This window comes from Vigna unguiculata, chromosome 5 (genome assembly GCF_004118075.2).
Source record: "Vigna unguiculata cultivar IT97K-499-35 chromosome 5, ASM411807v1, whole genome shotgun sequence".
Taxonomy (NCBI): domain Eukaryota; kingdom Viridiplantae; phylum Streptophyta; class Magnoliopsida; order Fabales; family Fabaceae; genus Vigna; species Vigna unguiculata.
In genome coordinates, this window is record NC_040283.1 from 34,369,586 (window position 1) to 34,389,347 (window position 19,762).

At 33.4% G+C, this 19,762-nt stretch overlaps 1 protein-coding gene across 3 annotated transcripts in view; it reads right to left on the bottom strand.

Moving 5' to 3' along the window:
• Positions 1-9,500: 9,500 nt before the first annotated feature.
• Positions 9,501-19,762, bottom strand: part of LOC114183963 (probable leucine-rich repeat receptor-like serine/threonine-protein kinase At3g14840) — a 37,961-nt gene continuing 27,699 nt past the window's right edge. For all 3 annotated transcript variants that reach the window (XM_028071176.1, XM_028071175.1, XM_028071174.1), the window contains 8 exons: positions 12,906-13,288; positions 12,481-12,676; positions 12,267-12,401; positions 11,206-11,324; positions 10,910-11,120; positions 10,550-10,787; positions 10,170-10,320; positions 9,501-10,056 (listed from right to left, as the gene is read on the bottom strand). In XM_028071176.1, coding sequence (XP_027926977.1) covers positions 9,697-10,056; positions 10,170-10,320; positions 10,550-10,787; positions 10,910-11,120; positions 11,206-11,324; positions 12,267-12,401; positions 12,481-12,676; positions 12,906-13,288 — 1,793 coding nt within the window. In that variant the 3' untranslated portion in view covers positions 9,501-9,696. The remainder of the gene's footprint in view (positions 10,057-10,169; positions 10,321-10,549; positions 10,788-10,909; positions 11,121-11,205; positions 11,325-12,266; positions 12,402-12,480; positions 12,677-12,905; positions 13,289-19,762) is intronic.

Consider the following 19,762-nt stretch of genomic DNA (forward strand, 5'->3'; position numbering starts at 1 on the left):
CATAGAATAGGAACCCGATATTCCACCCTTAGCCAAAAATCTAATTTTCTTTCTAGCCCTACATTTCCCCTTGTTTAGAATGGGAAACCCTCTTGACAACATTCTCAAACTGATGAGTATCCACCACATCTAGAGTTAGGTTGGGAACATTGTACTACACCTCCTTCTGGGCAACTTCGGCCATTTTCCTACTCGGTTTGACGAATTCATCCTCATCTGCACTCACCTTGGAAAATGTTGAGCCATGTAACCTACAAAAATATAAAATTTTCAAATTAGCCAAATTACATAAATCATAGAAAAAGATAAACTCATTGTGTATATCATTAGCCAGCTTAGGAGAAAGATAGCAATGCACTATCTTCTGTGTTGGGATATTCTTGGGAAGATGTTCCAACATTACCACTATCTGTCTACTCTTTATAGATAGCAAACTCTTAGAGATTTCTTTGTACCTATGCAAATTTTTTGTCCAATAAAATGAAAATTTTAGTTTACAAACATCACAAAAAAAATGCGACCTTCCAGCTGAGGTCATAACTACCTTGAAGAACCCGTCCTTAAGCCTCTTGAAGGATTGATGGTACTCATATTAAAGGCACAAGTTCGACCTCCCTATCAAAGACAACCACTTAACTAGATCTTTTGGATGAGTAATGTAAAAATAAAGAAATATTTCAAGGGCGGGAGACAAATACAAAGCTTTTCAAACAAGTCAGAAAGCTTGTAAACCACCTTAACTGTTTAGACGAAGCTAAGTAGGAGCAACGTTCAATAGAAAACGAACATCCATGGTGAAATAGTTGAATGGAAGTCGAACATGCAATTGAACAAAAAATGCCATATATACATAGAAAAAATCATCATCATCCCCTTTGCGACCATGACATGCCCTATCTATGCTGCTAACTCTCTTAAGAGACATTATATTGGGACTCACTCCTAGTCAAAAACATAAATACTGTTAAGCCAAGATGTCAGCAGCCATGACCACCTGAACTTGGAGGTTGCTAGTTGAACCTTCTCATGAACCCGATCATACTAAGTCCTCCTATGAAGGGAATTCTCAGCATGTACTTTGGGAGGATCCTCCCTACACTCTTTGGTAACATCCATGGTCACCCTCAGCGATCTAGATAAAGAATCGTTCGATAACCACAAAGACCAGCTATTACCCGCCCTCTAGTAGCACTCACATTGGAAACACTAAACGACATACCTTAAAGTATTGGACCCTTTGTGTTTCTGATACGAAGTTTGTAGAAAGAGAGAGAGAAAGAAAGAAAGAGAAAGAAAGATCAACAATAGAAGAAAACTCAAAGAACTATGTAAAGAATGTGACAAAATAAAACACTACTTATAGAATGGACCGTAACATTTCACCTTCCCAACCCATCCCATACCAACAATTATGTGCCTTCAACAAAAAATCCAATCATCATACTCTTCAACCCCTAAAGGCCACCTCGATTCTAACAAACCTCTAACAATAACCTGCTCACGTCCCATCAATCAAGGCTCTACACATACCCAAATATCTCAAACCTCTTTGTCACTTTAGCTCCTCGAGGCTAGAGGACTACTATACTTATAGGACCATACGACCAAAGATATAAGTGTTCTTTGCGAAAGCTCTAATGACTGAGAAGTCAATGTTCGAGTATGTGTGACCACTGGCTGACTATGTGTGACCATTATCCGACTATGTGTGATCGCTTTCTCAATGTCTTCAACATTAGACATGTTAAGACTAGAGGGCTGGTATCTCGTACATGACCAAGATACCCTATAAGGTGTGCGACCTGATTGAGTACATGTCATCCTTCTAGGACTACATGTACTCGAACTACACCAATAGACTGGTTCAGCATAATATCACTCATAATAGCTAAATCCAAGGTTAATCATCTTAATATGATTATCAAGTAATTAGGTCATTTCAGGCAAAGCCCAATTAGGTAAGGCCTATGAACCATAGTATAAAAGGCACAATTTACGAAGTACATTGATTACGTATTCATTGACATTTATTCTCTGATATCTTGAACTGACTTTGTCTTCAAAGTGTCTTTTGCAGGTACCTACCCCTTGTATGTGATGTTGTAGGACGAGTATTGTTTGAGACTGAGTTCGTGAACCCTCTGAAGCTTTTTAGGAGACTTTGCAAAGTATAATTTGACCTCGTAACAACACTTGGTATTCATGTGAATATATTTGAATATTTTTTAAACTTATGAATTGTTTCTTTTAAAATCTTAAATAAAATTATTTGTAAACCAGTCTTTTGAAATATAAAACTATATAAAAGTAATAATTTTAAAGTACAATTCAAATAAAGTTGTAATATAAAAGTATTAAAACCAATAAACTTTGTCCTTCTAAAAAATAAATTTAAATGATTTAAACAAAAACTTTGAGTAACTTCTCAGTCAACTTGTTCATTTCCTCTCCAAAATTGAGTTTACTAGTAAATTGAATGAAATTCAAGAGGGATGACACTAGTTGATCAAGTAGTTAGAGACAAGAAAACAAATGTAATGGCCACATAATCTTATTGATGACAAATAATACAAGAAAAAGTTTTATTACCTACAAGTTGTAGGTAATGCACAAAATTGATAGATAGAAGTCAATTACCTATAAATTTTAGAAATCTATAGGTAAATTCATATGTAATTATCCATATATGTAATTATGTACAAGCAAATCTATACATAATTACATGTAATTTACCTACAGATATATTCGTATGTAACGTTTTAATAAGCTTTAATGGAATTTCTCTTTTTTCAAATACTTATACAATCCTAGACATATTGGAAAAGTCATCATAAACTTGAAAATAATTATTGCAATGACATAAATATATGGAATTTATTATATTATCATAAATGTTATTAAAGCAAATAATGCAATTGATAATGTGCATATCTTAGTTCAACAATGTGAGAAATCTAAACATTATATAATCCGAAGTCACTCCTAGATTAAATAAAAAAGTATTCTTTCAACAACCTAATTGGGTAACCCTTTGAGTATTCTTTATACAAGCCACTCCTAAATCAAGTATTCTTTCCCAAGCCATTTCTAGCTCAAACAAGTATTCTTTCAACAAGTCACTCTAGGCTTAACACATGATTCTTTTAACTCTTAACCACTCTTGATTGACCCCGTTCAAGTATTCTTTCTACAAATCACTTCTAGTTTAGGCAAGTATTCTTTGACAAGTCACTTTTGGCTTAAACATGAGTATTCTTTGAACAACATTCACTCATGGCTAATAATTGAGTATTGTTAACCAATAACCGCTCTTGGCTAATGTGTAGAGGATGAGGTTTTTTTTTACTTAAATAACATTTTTGCATGCTAGGTGAAGATGATAATTTATTGACTCGTGTGTGATTTAATCATTCTTCATTCTTGCTTGTTAAGTTGAACACTAATAGTGTTCTTTCTTGAAGCATTAGATTGGTCATAATTTTTAATGGATTTTTTGTACTATAAAAGAGACAACCACCTATCAAATTGGTCGACAATCAAAGTATTACATAGTTAAATGAAATTATTAGTGTTGTGATTGTGGGAAGTTTCAAGCTTGTCGACTACCTTGTCCTAATGTCATCGTCCATTGTGTTAGTGTAAATAGCTTTAGAAAGGAGGGGGTTGAATAGAGCCTACTCTCTTTTAGCATTTAGTAATTTGAAATAAATAACATTAAACATATCAAGCATTAAGAAGAATTTTTATATTGGTTCATCCCAAATTCTTTGGCTACGTCCAATTTTCTTTCAAACACACTACTTAAGAAGTCCGACTAATCAATTTAAATGATTACAACAACTACAATGTCTGCAAACACCACAAGTATCAAACTCTCCGATTTACACGAGTATAGTCTCTCTAGACCCAAGTTTAACATCTTGAGGAATCCTTCTTGATATTCCAAAGAGATTATGAACCCTCAAGTAAAATGAGAAAACACTCTCAAAGAAGTAAAGGACAATTTAAACTCACATGTAAACTTACAATGTGAAGAATATTACAAGCACACAATCCAATTTCTAATTTTTCACTCAGTAGAATTGACAATGATTCACTTTGTTTCTCTTGTTTGTAAATATTTATGTTATTTTTCGTAGTCGTGACAATGATGCACTTTGCTTCTACCTTTCTTTAAGATTAATGTAATCACAATGTATTGTGACATGGTCTAATCAATTCAAGAGCATGCTCAAACAGTACGAACACACATTAGACTAAATAAAATATTGAGCAATTTTATAATAAATGATTTGATAAACACTTGGATTCATCTGGTTACCATAGTGTTTTATTACCTTGAATAATGGTTTTAACATGACTTCCAAAATCGTATTGCTTCGTCAGTTAAATTCTATTTCGTTTGATAAAAATCACTAGACTTTAGCTGCAATCATATACAGTAAAACACTTCCTTGTCAAAAACTCATAATTCCTTCTGTTGTCAGTATATTTAAACATTGTATCATGTAGCATTTGATTATATTTATTTTGTTATCATCAAAACTACTTTGTCTAGTGAGATTTTATTTTATCTGGTGTCAACAGATCATCACTTATTAATTTACAACTAATGACATTTGTTCACCAAGTATACAAGCTATCAAACATTTAAAAAACTTATAAAATTCAATTACGATTAGTTGAAAATAAAAATTACTAATCTACCTATATGACCATATTTAACTTCGACCCTCACATGGAAGGTAAAGAGTCAAGAAGATCGACTTATAATCATATCCATAACAAAATAAATTAATCACTTCAAAATAAGTAAAAAAATATATTCATATTCTTTTAGTGAACATCATAATCAAGATATTATTGATATAAATAATAAAATATTATATTTTATAATATTTGTTTGGTTAGCTTATTAGAATTCTTTTACACAATCAAGAGTTTATAAATATTAATAGATAATAAAAAAATGTATTTAAAACATTCATTATTTTATAACTTCAATAAAATAACATAAAAAATTACTAACATGACATATGACATGTCGTGTGTAACGTCCTATTTAATAGATAAATCTAATTAAATAAAACATCTCATAATTTATAATATCAAAAGGGCACAAGACTTAAAGTATAAGGATTTTACAGTCATCCAAATATACCAAAAAGAAAACTAAGGCACACCATGATGCCATTAACAAACAGAATATAATAGTTTGACAATTGACCAAAATACATAGGCAACAGTGCCTACAGAGGGTACTTGAAAGAATGAGATCCAACCATAGCCTGACTACACTGCAGAGTTTTCATCACCTTGGTGACCACTAGGGATTTTCACATCTGCTCACATCAATAAATTGATGATCATTGCAAAAAGGAAAAACCAAACCCAAAACACACAAGCAAACATAAAGGGTAAGCTAGAGTACAAATCATTTTAACATGTTATGGCATACATATACTTAAAACAAATCATAAACATGCAACAAGATAGACAAACAATCATGTGATAGCAAAAAAGCAAGACTCTAAGACTCAATTATTCTGATACATATAATCGGTCGGCTTCACTAGATGCTTGCACTTGTGGTGGCCTCTACTACTCTATAGAGCCATTGTCAATGGGTTTTACCCTACCACACACAAGGTTAGCCTTCAAACATCTAAGGTCATTATTCTACCAAAGACTAGGGCCTCTTGCTACTCTCACCCTTTGAGTTAGTCCGCTCTACGTGAGACTAACTAACTCTTTAGAGTTTTAAGATGCAATCCTTACTTGAATCCTTACCTAATTATATACACTATGGCACCACCATGAAACCGTACTAAGAGGTTCATGGAATTATGTCCATCACATGAGGCACCACCAAGAGATTCATGGAATTACGTCTAACTAGTACCATAACCATGTCTCATCAACCAACCATAGATTTATCATGCATAACAAACTCATACAAATGTCCAACCAACCGCCCCATTATGTTTCATGATTCATTCATACCAATCTCATCAATTCAAATCCCAATATATCATATAGAGCATACATGCCATCATACTTGAACTGTTTAAAGTACAAATCATCCAATCATGTGAAACACACACAAATACAATAAACTCTGTAAATCTCGCTCAGGCTAAAGAGCTCTCGCTCAAGCGAGAGGAACTCCTCGCTCAAGCTACTAGCTCACGCTTGGGTGAAACTACTAACAAAGGGCACGTCGAGGTCTCGCTCAACCTAGCCCATCTCGTTCAAGCGAGACTACTCTCGCTCATGCGAGTGGCCTTTGCTTGGGCGAGCTTTCAAAACAGAGAAGGGGTGAGCTACTTCTGTTCTCACTCAGGCGAGAGCTCCTCGCTTAAGCGAAAGCTTTTGTTTTGGGCGACCACCCAGCTCGCCTGGGCGAGTTCAACAGAATCCACCAGCTCTCACTCTTGCAGAACCAGATTTGAATCACATCAATAGCACAAGCAATGTATTTTCACACAACACACAACATGAATCAAGCATCCATGACATAAAATAGACCAAGCATGCAAAAATAACTTAAAACAGTGAAACCCTTCCCTTACCATAACAGAGGCTAGTAGACAACGATAAACACCCAACAGTGAGCACCACAGCTCTGGGAATAGCTTTGTGAGCTATAAATACTAACACCAGGACCAAGAACATGTTACTACGATGAACCTAGTTGGAACACAAAAGTAAAGCTAGAGAAGAGAAGATGTGGGGAGAGGACCAACTTACATGGAATAGAAATGGAGTTCAACTAGCACGATGAAGAATGAGGCCAAACCCTAGCAGAGCTCTGAAAAGAGAGAAGAGTGTGTGAGGAGAAAGGGGTTGTCTTGCGAAATGGGGACAGAAGGAGAGGTTTAGGTCTGGAAAAGGGTTTTGGGCACCCTATGGGCTGGCCTTGGGTCCAATAGAATAGGTTAGGCCCTTAAACGTTTAGGGTGGAAAATAAGTGGGCCTTACATCGTGTGAATGTGATGAGCTAATCCATGAGACAATTTAATGTACTTAATAATGGCATCATTCAATCTTCTTCAACTTTACTTTTCACAGCCAAGTAGATGAATATTGAACTATCATTATTTCTTCTTTGATGCAATAAAAAAAGTCCACTCTTTATTAACATTATAAAACAAACAAATATTTAAAATTATTGAAAAAGTCAATCTTTATAAAACCATAACAAAATAACATAAAAAAAGAAAAAAAATACAAAAGTAGTACTTTTTGTAAGATCCTCTTACTTTTCAGCCCAATACTCAAGGGCTGCCCCAAAATCTAATGGGCCTAAGGGCTGGCCCATTGGGCACCCCAAAGCCCCAAAACCAGCTAACAATTCCTTTCCTTTCACATTTCAGAAAAACAACCTCACCCTTTCTTAGATTTTTCCAGCCATTTGCTCTGCTAGGGTTTGGTCCACGTAAGTTTGCACTAGCACATTTCACTCCACGTAAGTCGTCCCTTAACTCATACCTTTTCTCCTTCGGTTGGTTTTCGTAGTTCCTAGTGGGGGTTCAAAGTAGTGACCTCATTTCCTTTCAGTGTCACTATCTGCAGCTCTTAAAACTACTCTCGAAGCTGCTGTGTTCATGGGGTTAAGCGTCCAGGTCCCTTGCTTGCTTATTTACAAGTAAGGAAAGCTAGGGTTACTTAGTTTAAATCGATTATGTACCATTTTTGGGCCTATTTCGTGTTTCTGATGTATGTATGGTGTGTGTGATGTTTTGAATGAAATTTTTGTTTTGCCCTGATGGAATATTATTGTTGCCCTGCATGAACAGTGGAGGATTCTGGTTTTCTCGCCCAAGTGAGTGTATCTTGCCTAGGCGAGATCTGCAGCAACTCATCCATGTTGGTTGCACGAGCTGTCGCTCAGGCGACAGACTCCTGTTTTGAGCGAGAGTCTATCTCGCTCAGGCGAAGAGGTCTCGCCTAAGCAAGAGAACGCGTAAACCACTATTCCCCTCTGCTTGAGCCCTTGCCTAGGCGAATAGAGCTCGCCTGAGCGAGAGACCCTCTCTCCTGAGCGAGGCATTTCAGCTTGAGCGAGGAGTTGGACGAGGGTGCTTTGCTATTTTGTTGCTTCTCTGTTCCTGGATGGTTGGCACTTGTTTTATTTGAATTGTTATGTTAAAAGCATGAGAAGAATGATTATGCATGAATGATATGATTCATGGGTTGTGAATGATAGGTTTGGTATGATCTTGGCATGTGACTTGAACGAGATGGTTGGTTATCAAAGTGGCATGGTTATGGCATGATAAAAGACTTGATGTGATTATTAGAAATCTGATTTGTATGTGGTTAGGACGTAATTCCATGAGCCTATAGGTGAGACTTCATGGTGGTGCATCAGTTGGTCGGGGCATAATTCCATAACCCCTATTAGTAGGAGTTCATGGTGGTGCCCCATCTATATAATTTAATAAGGATTCAAGGTAAGATTGCATCCTGACACTCTAAGGAGTCAGTTAGTCTCACATATAGCGGACTAACTCTTGTGGTGAAAGTAGCAGGAGGCTTGAAACCCATTAAGGGTTAACCTTGTGTGTGTGGGTTGAGATATTGTAACACTTAGCTCGGGGGAGAGCAGGAAAATCCACCACAAGTGCAAGCATCTGCTGAATCCAACTAATTATATGTATCTGGATGAGTCGTGTCTCGAGTCTTAGTGTATTTATTCGAAGGTCAGAACATGCTTGGACAATGTATGTATAATTGACTGTGAAAGTGTATTTGATTGTATGATAAATCTCTTTTTGGCTCCAGCGTACCCCTTTGCTTGTTTGATTGTTATGTGTGTGGTTTTCTCTTTTTGTGATGATCATCAACTTGTTGATGTGAGCAGAGGTGAGAAACACCCTGGTCATCAGGGTGATGGAGGTTCTGATGCGTAGCTTAACTAGGCTGGATTCTACTATTTGGGCTTTCTTTAGGGCTATGGCCCATGTATTGGCTTACCTTTTAAAATCTCTTATGATTACTGTTGAACCTTGTATCTTGTCTTGTTTTGGCATCATAATGTGCCTTGTATATTGTAAGGAGTAGTGTTTATACTCCAGGACTGCGCTACTATATTATTCTGTGTGACGCCTCTTTAATTAGGGTTATTAATTAAATGGGGTGTTACACTTTCTATATACAACTTTCATAATTTATTAAGAGAAAGTACTAATTACATAAACGGTTAAAAAAATAAATGGAAAAAAAGTCATGTTTTCTATGCACAAACTTCAATAACATAATTAAAAAAAAAACCATTGATTTCATATGCATAGTCATCAATTACTAAACTAACAAGAAAATGATTTCCATACACTACTTGAATAAGACGATAAACTAAATTGTACAAAATAATGCAAAATACAACTTTGAAATGAAAAAAAAATTGTTCAACATGATGGCTTCCTTACAATAAAATAATTAAACTCATGATTATAAAACACTTACTCATTCTTAAAATAAATTTTAAACATTTCCTAATAATGCTCCATACAAAAATATTATTATTAAAAGTATTTATGTTGTAGCCACAAATTAAAATTATTTGAGTTAAAATGAACAGAAGCTAGATAGTAGAATGATAACTGGTTTTATTAGGAAAAGACATTACAATATGAAAATGTTTTGTTGATGTTGCAAATTTAGAGACTGTCATGACGTGGTAGGAATTTTTCTTTAGAGATGATTTCTCTTGTCCAAAAAAGATGAATCAAGATGTGTGGGATAGAGATCTGACGCAGATGTAGATGAAGCAGTCCATGGCACTTCTATATGTAGCTGATTGTAAAATGTTCTCATTGCATCCATCTTTTTCTCATCCAATAGCTCACTTGCTTCTGTAACCACTTCCTCAGCAACACTTTTTCCTTCCAATATGCTTACTACTGATGACATTGTTGGCCTCAGTGTTGTAGTCACTTGAGTGCATAATAGAGCCACTTTTATCATCACCAATACCTCTTCTTTGTTAAAGTCTGAACCCAATCTTCTATCCACTAGCTCCATTAGATCACATTTCTCTTTCAACATATGTGCCTGTAAAACAAAATAGTATAAAGACGAATTTCATTCCAAATAAATCAAACTTCAAAAGAACCAACTAGTGAAACATATTTTTTCTACCCAATGAAGAACTTGAGAGTACTTACCCAATCAAGAATTGAGAACGATTCTTCTTTTTGTCGATGAATGGTATTGTTCCTTCCATTTATAATTTCCAAGACAACAATTCCAAAACTATAGACATCTGCTTTATCAGTCAAATAACCATGCATGGCATATTCTGGAGCCATATATCCACTATATAATACAAATGAAAATTTTTATTAGTTGCATGACATAATAATCCTTTCTCTTTCTTTCAAGTCCCTTATCTCAATAAGATTTTCGGTCGGTAATTTAAGAAAGAAATATATTTGATTAGTCACATCATCAATAAATCCTTTTTACTTTTCGTTTCTTAAAAGTACAATGATATACACAAAAATTATTTTTCTATGAAAGTAATAAAGAAGACATAGGAGCTTACTATGTCCCAGCTATTCGAGTGCTAATATGAGTATTTTCTTCCTCGTCAAGTTTGGCCAAACCAAAGTCTGATATCTTTGGGTTGAGATCTTTATCAAGCAATACATTAGTGGCCTTAATGTCCCTGTGAACAACCTTCAATCTTGATTCTTCATGGAGGTAAGCTAAACCTCTAGCAATACCAACACAAATCTTGTATCTTGTTGGCCAATCCAATTTTATCTGGAGTTCTTCTGGGCCTTCATTTGTGAGAATGATATAAAATGGACAAAAGTACCATCCATATATAGTCATATTCATAAGTTAATATATGAAATAAATGATAATAAGTAAAATTTGATGATATAATAAGGAGATTTACCAAATAAAGCACGAGCAAGGTTATTGTTTTCCATATACTCATATACCAACAATAGGTGATTTCCCTCTACACAACATCCATATAATTTAACAAGATAAGGATGTTGCAAAGCTGAAATCATTCCTATCTCATTTAAGAACTCTCGATTCCCTTGTCTTGATTTAGAAGAGAGTAGTTTTACTGCTATTAGTGTCCCATCAGATAGACATCCCTAAATTTTCAAGGATAATGTTATATGTTATGAATGTTGTGAAATAATTCTAAAACATCAATATGCAAGATTATATACAAATTACCTTGTACACAGGACCAAATCCTCCTTCTCCAATCTTATTCTCCTCATCAAAGTTGTTTGTTGCCAATTTTATTTGTCTTAAAGTGAATACACTTGTTCGTAATTCTAAACCTTTTAACTCTGTTAATTAAAGAGAAAGAAATATCAGAGACCTCTTATGCTAAAACTAATTCATGTTTACATTACATATAATCTACGTTGCAACTTTGTGATTTATAAGATAATTAGTTGTCTTAAATTACCAATACAATATACCTTAAGAAGAAAATATATAACAATTTTTTCAACATTATTAATTTTGCACTTTTACACATGAAAAATGTACATGTTTCGAGGCAAAAAAGCAATATACTTTGAGAAATTTGTCTGTGTGAGTCCACTCAAGTACATGTAGTTAACTATATTTGTAAATATGGATAATTTTGTAAGAAATTAAACATAAAACAATGGTAGTTGATCTTTATATAAGTTTTGATATTATGTCATCACATTTGTTTCTTTTATTTTATTTCCTTTATGTACTTTTACATTTGCTTTCATTCATGTAAAATTATAAGTATATATAGTTAATGATACCATAAGATTATTGAAATGTTTAATGACAATCAACATTATCTTACATCTATTTAATGATATATAATGGTGTTATTAACCATTGCACATGGTTAACTTAGTCCCCTGTTGCAGTACATAATAATTGAATGTTATAATTAAATATTATCTTATATGTTTTAAGAGTTTGACGAAGTTATCGAATAGTGATTAATTTTGTCTCATAATGTAGACTATCATGTATGATTTCTAAATGTGGTTAACCTTGTCTCGAAATAATTATATTAGTGAATGTGTATCAAATATTGAGATGCAAACATATCTTATTAGGTTATGAAAATGTTTGGTGATAAAAAAAAACTTTTAAAACAAAGGTAATAATGTTTAATAGGTGATTAACCATGAGGTGAACATTGACTATACAATTTATAGATTAAAGTTAATGAATTGTCTTATTTCAACAAAATGTTTCCAAATACTGACAACAGAATTAATTTCTTTATAGTTTACCTCTTTCTAAGGAGCTTTTCTTTCTTAAGCAGCATTTCCACCAAAGTATACCAACCAAAAGGATGATAATAACTACCAATGCAACCACAATTCCAACCACAATGCCTACTGATATGCTACTTCCAGGTGGATTGTCTGCATGATAATTATACAAGATCTTAGATGATAATATTAAGATGACACAACATGGAACTCACAAAGAGTAACAACCTACCTGAGTTCACAGTTATAGCTGATATAAGAGGACCATATACTGATCCAAATGGGAGTGCAATTGTCCCTTTTCCAGCCCAATTCAAGCGTATATTCAAGGTATTATTACTCACAACAGTAGTAAATTTTTTTATGATTGGCTTACCATTACCTCCTGCTTCTTCTGCAATATTGAAGCTTTCTTTCACTAGTTTTCCCTACAACATTTTAGTTAAAAAATATGAATGCTTCATGATGATTACAAGCCTTAAATATTTCAAATCTTGTTGAAAATATTGTAGCAAATGGCTATTGATTGTCTAAAGAAATTTGATATTTTGTGTATAAAAACAATCCAACGTGTTCTCAATGTAGCCTATGTTGAACCTTCCATTTTATATGTGAAAAAACCCAATGATAAAGGTTAAAATAATGATAACCATATACCTGAATGTAGATGTCAAATACTCGTCTTCCTAAGTTGTTAAACGTTTGATCATCAGTGAACACAATTTCAGCAAAATGCAAAAATATTGTATAGTTTCCATTTTGCAAGCAAAATCCATAATAAGTCAATGAAATGGGAGAAGCTCGTGCAGTCGTGTACATGTCAACATTCTTCGTAGAAAGCCCATATGTTTTTGAGACTAGATACTTTCCTGCATGATAATTATTATTATTCATAAAGTTACCAGTAGTGCTAACTGCCCAATTTCTCCCTCTATTCCAAAGAAATCTAGTTGCATCTCCATCATCTACATCATCATCATATGTGTTTCCATTGACTGTTACCGCATTTCCACCACAATTTATACGAAGATTGTATAACACTACATGACGAACAAAAAGAATAATATTAATTTATATAAAGCATAACAAGAAATCTAGATGATTAAATTATATTCCTTCAAATATTAATTTTATTATCTATTTTTATCCAACAAGGAACTCATTCTAACTCAAATATATGTATAGCAAGTTAAAGAAAAGTGATAACAATTTATAACAAAATCCAAATTTATATGAAGAACATTACGACTTTAGGTTAGAAAAATGGAAACTTTGTTTACCTCTTTGGATGTTTTAGAGTTCATACAAAAATATATGAAGATTTAATCACTAGAACTGCGCAATAGGCCTTCAAATATAGAAAATTACAAATCTTGGAATTCTTGAAATGATTCAAAGAGGAGTCTTACTAGTTTGTTTCCAAGGATCATAAGATCAAAAATAGCCAAAGAAGTATGGAATAATCTTCAAAAAGATTTAAGAGGGTGTTTGAAGGTAAGAGTAGTCAAGCTTCAATCTTTTAGCAAAGATTGAGAATGAAAAATATGAAAGAAAAAAATCAAAATGAATACTAAAATAGATTGTTTTAATTGATGAACCAAATGAAGTCTCGCAAAGATACAATCAATGATTAAAGATTTGATCAAAGGAAAAACTTGTTACCTAATGTTGAAAAGTTAGTTGGAAACACATTTCAATCAAAACACAAGGTACCATCTCAAAAGTACAAATCACAAATATTGATTAGTCTTCTATAGGTGACATATTTGGAAGATTAAAATATAAAGAATCAAACAAAAGGACTATGTTGGATGACCTCAAGTTTTTGTGATTGAAGGCCAAGAAGAAAAGTCTTACAATACAAAAAAGAAGTTTTATTGGTTTCAACAAGTTCCAAGAACATAGTACAATAACACTGGCAGCTATTTCATAATGATTATATGTCAAATAATGAGGTATGGAATACTTAAATTTTACTAGAAAAAAGTTTAAAGTTGATTGAATATTTTAGAATAGAAATGAAGGATAGATATGAGATAAACGATCTAGACATGTTGCATAGTTTTCTTGGATTAGAATTTCTTCAAGAAAATGGGCTCTTTATTTGTAAAAAAAATATTTTGAAAAAATATCTAGAATTTTTGGGATGTTTAAGTAAAATAAAACTAATCAACCATTGGCTGTGAATGAAAATTTGAAGAAATAAAATTAAGGGAAGTTGATGTTATAAACTATAAAAGCATGTTTGTTAATTTATTTTATCACACTAATTCAGGGTTCAATATTGTGTTTGTAACATGTTTAGGGTCTCAAGATATGTTCAAGACACCTTGAACTATGTGTTAATGGGATTTTGTAGTAGTGACTGAGCATCATGAATATGGGTGATGTGAAAAACCCTCATAATATTTTTTTTCACTTAACTTGACTTTTACTATGTGTTTGGATGAAGGATCTCAACAAATCCAAGAAATTGAAATACCTAGTAATTGAATTCTCTTCATTTCTTAAGTAATTAGTTTGGATGAAGTAATTAAATATGTCAAATTTAAATTTTCTTGTTTGGATAAACCAATTTCATTTTTAGAAGAAGAGAATACTTGAAGATTTTGGTGAAAAATAAGAGCTTGTAGTTATTCATTGTGATAACTAATTGATCATTATTATGAGCAAAATCCAATATACCGTGGAAGAAAAACAAATCACATAGACATAAAGGTAATTATTTGAGAAGCAATAAAATAAAGGATAGGTGATATCAATGTTTTGCATATCGAATGATGAATCTATCAAGAGAAGTTTTGGAAGGTCACAAATAATACATTATACAGGAAAATGCTGAATAATGTATTGTTATAAATGTGTTGAATACTTATTAAAAATCTATTAAAAGGATATCGTTTTATCATTATAAGTCTTTATATGTGTAATTGTTTGATTATTGTTATAATTCTATAACTTGTTTTCAATACTTAAGATGCTTTTGAATTTAACCTCTAAAGTACCACTGAAAATTTATTCAAAATTTATTTTATATTTTTTCTTCAACTATCCATTTTCATTTATTGAAAATAAATGTCAAATGAGTACAACAAGTTAAAGAATAATATGTTTTTGATATTTTATATTCCAAGACATACATAATATTGTTTTATTTTTTGACAAATGTTAATTGTTAGTGGATGGAGTTGAACCCACAACCTCTCTCACCTTCCCTTCCAAATCCTTCAAACCAATCTTATGGATTTAGAGAACATAGATTGCAAAAGAATTCAAAAAATCATTTATAAGTTGATGCATGCTAGGCGTATATGAAACATTTCAAGCAACTTGTTAAAATAATTAGATATCATATTTTATTTTTAAATATCATAGATATTATATAATTAGTTATTTATTTTCCTTTTCTATTCACTTTGTTAGTGTATATACTATTGTATATAGTTTTCTCTTTTTCGTAAGATACACATTTAATTTAATGAATTATTTTATATCTTTATGTCCTTAACATGGTATTAATAGTGATTTTTTTCTGAATTTATCCTTATATTTGTTATATCCCATGGATACCATGATGAATCCAATCTTTTTTACATTCACTTTTTTGATATTCTTCGAAATGAATTAGGCATACTTGATTTGGCATGCACAACCTAAAAATATGCATCAAAATTGAAAATTCTACATGAAATAATCGATCACCTAATCTATTATCTCTATGTTTATGTGTTTTGAGATCTGGCACTAACGTAATTAATTAAATTTTCCTGATACAAAATGTCATGTGAAAATTAAGTTTTTTTTTTTTCTGAATCAAGTCTTTTTGGTAAAGTGATTGGGTCAATCCCTAATTTTTTCAAAATTCACAATCTTTTCAAAACCCTAATCTTGGTATAATAACATCAATTAACTATTTCAATTTTCCTCGTGCCATTAACCTTTGTTACTTCTTTGTTCCTGTTCATCCTTCCCACAACTTTTAATCTTTTTGTTTCTCTTTGTGCACCACCAAATGATGTCTTCTTCATCATGCCCTAAATGAGTCAAACGCATGGCAACCAAGCAAACTTTTTGCTCTACTAACATTGGCGGTTTAATTAGTGATTACGAGCGACAAACAAACTATTTTTGCAACTGAAGGATTCGAAACCTAGTCAACCCAAAGTACATAGATATGAACTTCTTCCGCAGTACTGGTTTTTTCTTCCAAGAGCAGTTTGCCTATCAAGTTATGGAACAGTTCCGCAAATACGAGGTACATACTATCCCGACCTCGTCAAGGTTTTCTATGCGAATGCACGAATAGAAAATGGAATCATCATATCGAGAATGAAAGGGGTCGGTATTACTTTAGATGATTTAGTACGGTCGTATGTAGCAGGATTCAAGTTAAGGGGAGAAAAACCTCATGTTAGAGCTCCAAATGTAAGCAAACTCACTATCTACAAGTCTTTACAACGACACTCTGAAAAGTTTAAAAAGTGCTCCACTTACAAAGTTGGTGGGCGGTATGAAACACAACGACCATGTGCTTGCATTCATCATCGGATGGATCTTAGCTCTTAGGGCAAGCAACCATGTCCAACTAACCCTTGAAGACATTTATTTGATGTTTACCCTGAATGCAAGAATCTAGACCAACTAGGTAGAGCTCATTGATAATGTAGTTTTTACCATTATCTTGGCTATCTTTTGCTAACAAAATCAACTTTTCTTGAGATTTTAACCCACTTAATCCTCATTTTTACTTTACTTTTATGAATAAATACAATATGGGTTACAGATCTAATTATACCATTAATCCCCATTTTTGTGTCCAATTTAATGATAGGAAGCTTTTATCTCAAGCCAAAGAGTTGGTAACCAGATAAGAAAGAAGAGAAAAAGCCAAATTTGAAGATATGAACTTAGCATTTCAAGGTTGAGCCCCATTCCTCTTGCATTTTCCAGCGCTCAGTGCCAGAAATCAAAATTTAGCGCCATTCTTCTCGCATTTTTCAGAGCTAAGCGCCAGAATCAGCGCTGAGAGATAGTTGATTCGCATTTCTATACGCTCAGTGCCAGCGCTCAGCCCCATTCGGTTCACATTTTTTGGCGTTGAGCGCTAGAAGCCAGCGCTAATTAGTTCGCATTTTTTGGACGTTGAGCGGTGCGGGGACAGCGTTGAGTGGCAGTTGTGCTGATGTGGTAAAATCAAACCCATTTCTTCTGGATTCTTGAGGGGAAATCATCTTTGGCAGTGGAAGGCACGAAGAAATTCATTTTAGAGAGCTTGGATGATAAAGAATCTTCAAGTGAGACAAATTTGAGGACAAATTCTCTTCAAGAAGGAGGGAATGATAGAGGACTATCCCAAGATTCCATACAAGAAGAACTTTAAGATGAACCTTTACAATTTAAAGGACCTATGACAAGGGCAAGGAGCAAGAGATTGAAAAATCAAAACTATTCAAGGCTTTTGATGCTACAAGTAATCTGAAATTCAAAGACAATGAAGATCACGGCTTGAAGCACATTTGAAGTATAGTTTTTAGGAAAATTATTTTATGTTTTTAGACTGTGGGTTTCTTCTTAGAAATTAGTTATGTTCTATGTTTTTTGGCTTTGGGCTTTCTTTTATAAATTAGTTTATGTTCTTATGTTTTGGGCTTGGGCCTTCTTGTAGGGTTTTTAGGTTTTCTTAAACATATGTGCCTATATATAGAGGTACCAAAAATAATGTAAACACTTTTAGTCATATCTTGAATTTGATTTCATTAAAAAGAGAATTCTCTTTGTTCTTGGCTTAGGCCTCTAGTTCTTATCAAAGATTAATATCTTTGTGGCGAATCTTCACATGACTTATCAATCTGCTAGATTATGGCATCCTCTATCTCTATCTTATTCTGCGTTCTTCTCTAATTTATTCGTGTTGGGCCTCTTGAGGATTCAAATTCAAAAACAATCATACTCTTTCCTGGATAGGATCGTATCATTGGAGGTGTGACAAGGCTTGTGGGAACGACTCCATCTTCCTTTTTGTATCTCCCTTGTCTTCCATTTCTTCCATTTCTTCCATTTGTAAGCTTGAGCTCTCCATGACAATAGAGAGCTAAACCCATTTTTGTTGGGGTTAGATGTAGCCACAAAACTCTTGTGTAAATGCAAATGTTTTTGATTATATATGCATCTTTCATTAATTGCTAGTCTTCTTGTTTCTTCACTTAATGCTTGCATTGATTTGACCATCCATTGCATGATATTTGGTTCATTGGGTGAGGAAATATCTTTTGAAACCTTGAATTGGAACAAGAAAACCCAATGAAGATTGTATCTAGGAATGGGACTTGACCCATTGGTTGTCTTAAACCCTAGTGCATAATGCAGATTTGTTTATTAAGAGTTCAAGGGATTGACTCTTAATAAGGAAATTTAGGCTCATTCCACTAAGGAATTAGGGTTTGAGTATATATGTGGGTTGACAGTAGCATATTGATGTAGAGAATGTAAAACTGTAGTTGCATGAGAGCATTGTTGGTGAATTCTAACCTCGACAATATCAATTCATATCATTTCTAATATTTTCCATTCACTAAGTGCCTTAAACTTCCAAAGTTCAATTTTAATCATTTATGCAAAATTACTTTCTTACATGAAACTCAAAATTATGGTTTCATTCTTTAGTTTAAATTAGTCATTAATTGCACAATTATTTTAGTATACATGAGTCTCTTAGGAAATGATATCTCAGTCTTACCGGTTACTACTTGCACAACCTGGTACACTTGCTGGAGTCCTAACACTCACCAGTGATACAATCTTGAAAGCCATTAGACTACCTTTATACCCACTGCCATATGGTTTATTTCTGTCTAAGGTCTTTGAATATTACAAATTGGATTTCACAAAAGAAGCTTGCATGGATCTTAACCACAACAACATCATTGAAGTCATTGCCCTTCACCATATAGGGATATTTCTTTTTGACAAAGTGTGGCCCTTAAAAGATGACCCTCATGAGGTTCTGGAGGACATTCCACCACTCTCCACTGATGTTTCAACAACAAAGCCCATGTTTGGTGTCAAGCCAAAGAATCCTTTTAAGCACGGTATGATGTAGTACCTGGCTGCTCTCACAAATTTTATCAAGAAGCTGGATGTCAAGGTCACCAAACTGTTGCAACATCAGAATATTGATGAGGATGACGGGGAGTTCATCTTGATAATGATACTGAAGGAAACGAAAATACGAATGCAAAGCATGCCTATGAGGAAGAAGAATATGAATATGTCGCTGCCACGACTGATGATAAGGAGGGATCTACATAAGATGAAATGTATGGTTGATTAGAGTTTTAATCTTGTTTTCCTTCTTCTTTTGCTTTCATTTTGGCTTAATTTGTTGTTAATATGAACATTGCCTGATCTAATTCTAATAGCTTATGTAGGGTATCTCTTTAGTCTGTATGATGTATGAGTTGATTGTTGCATACATGTTTTGTATTTTGTATGTCCTTGGAATGCTACATCTTTGT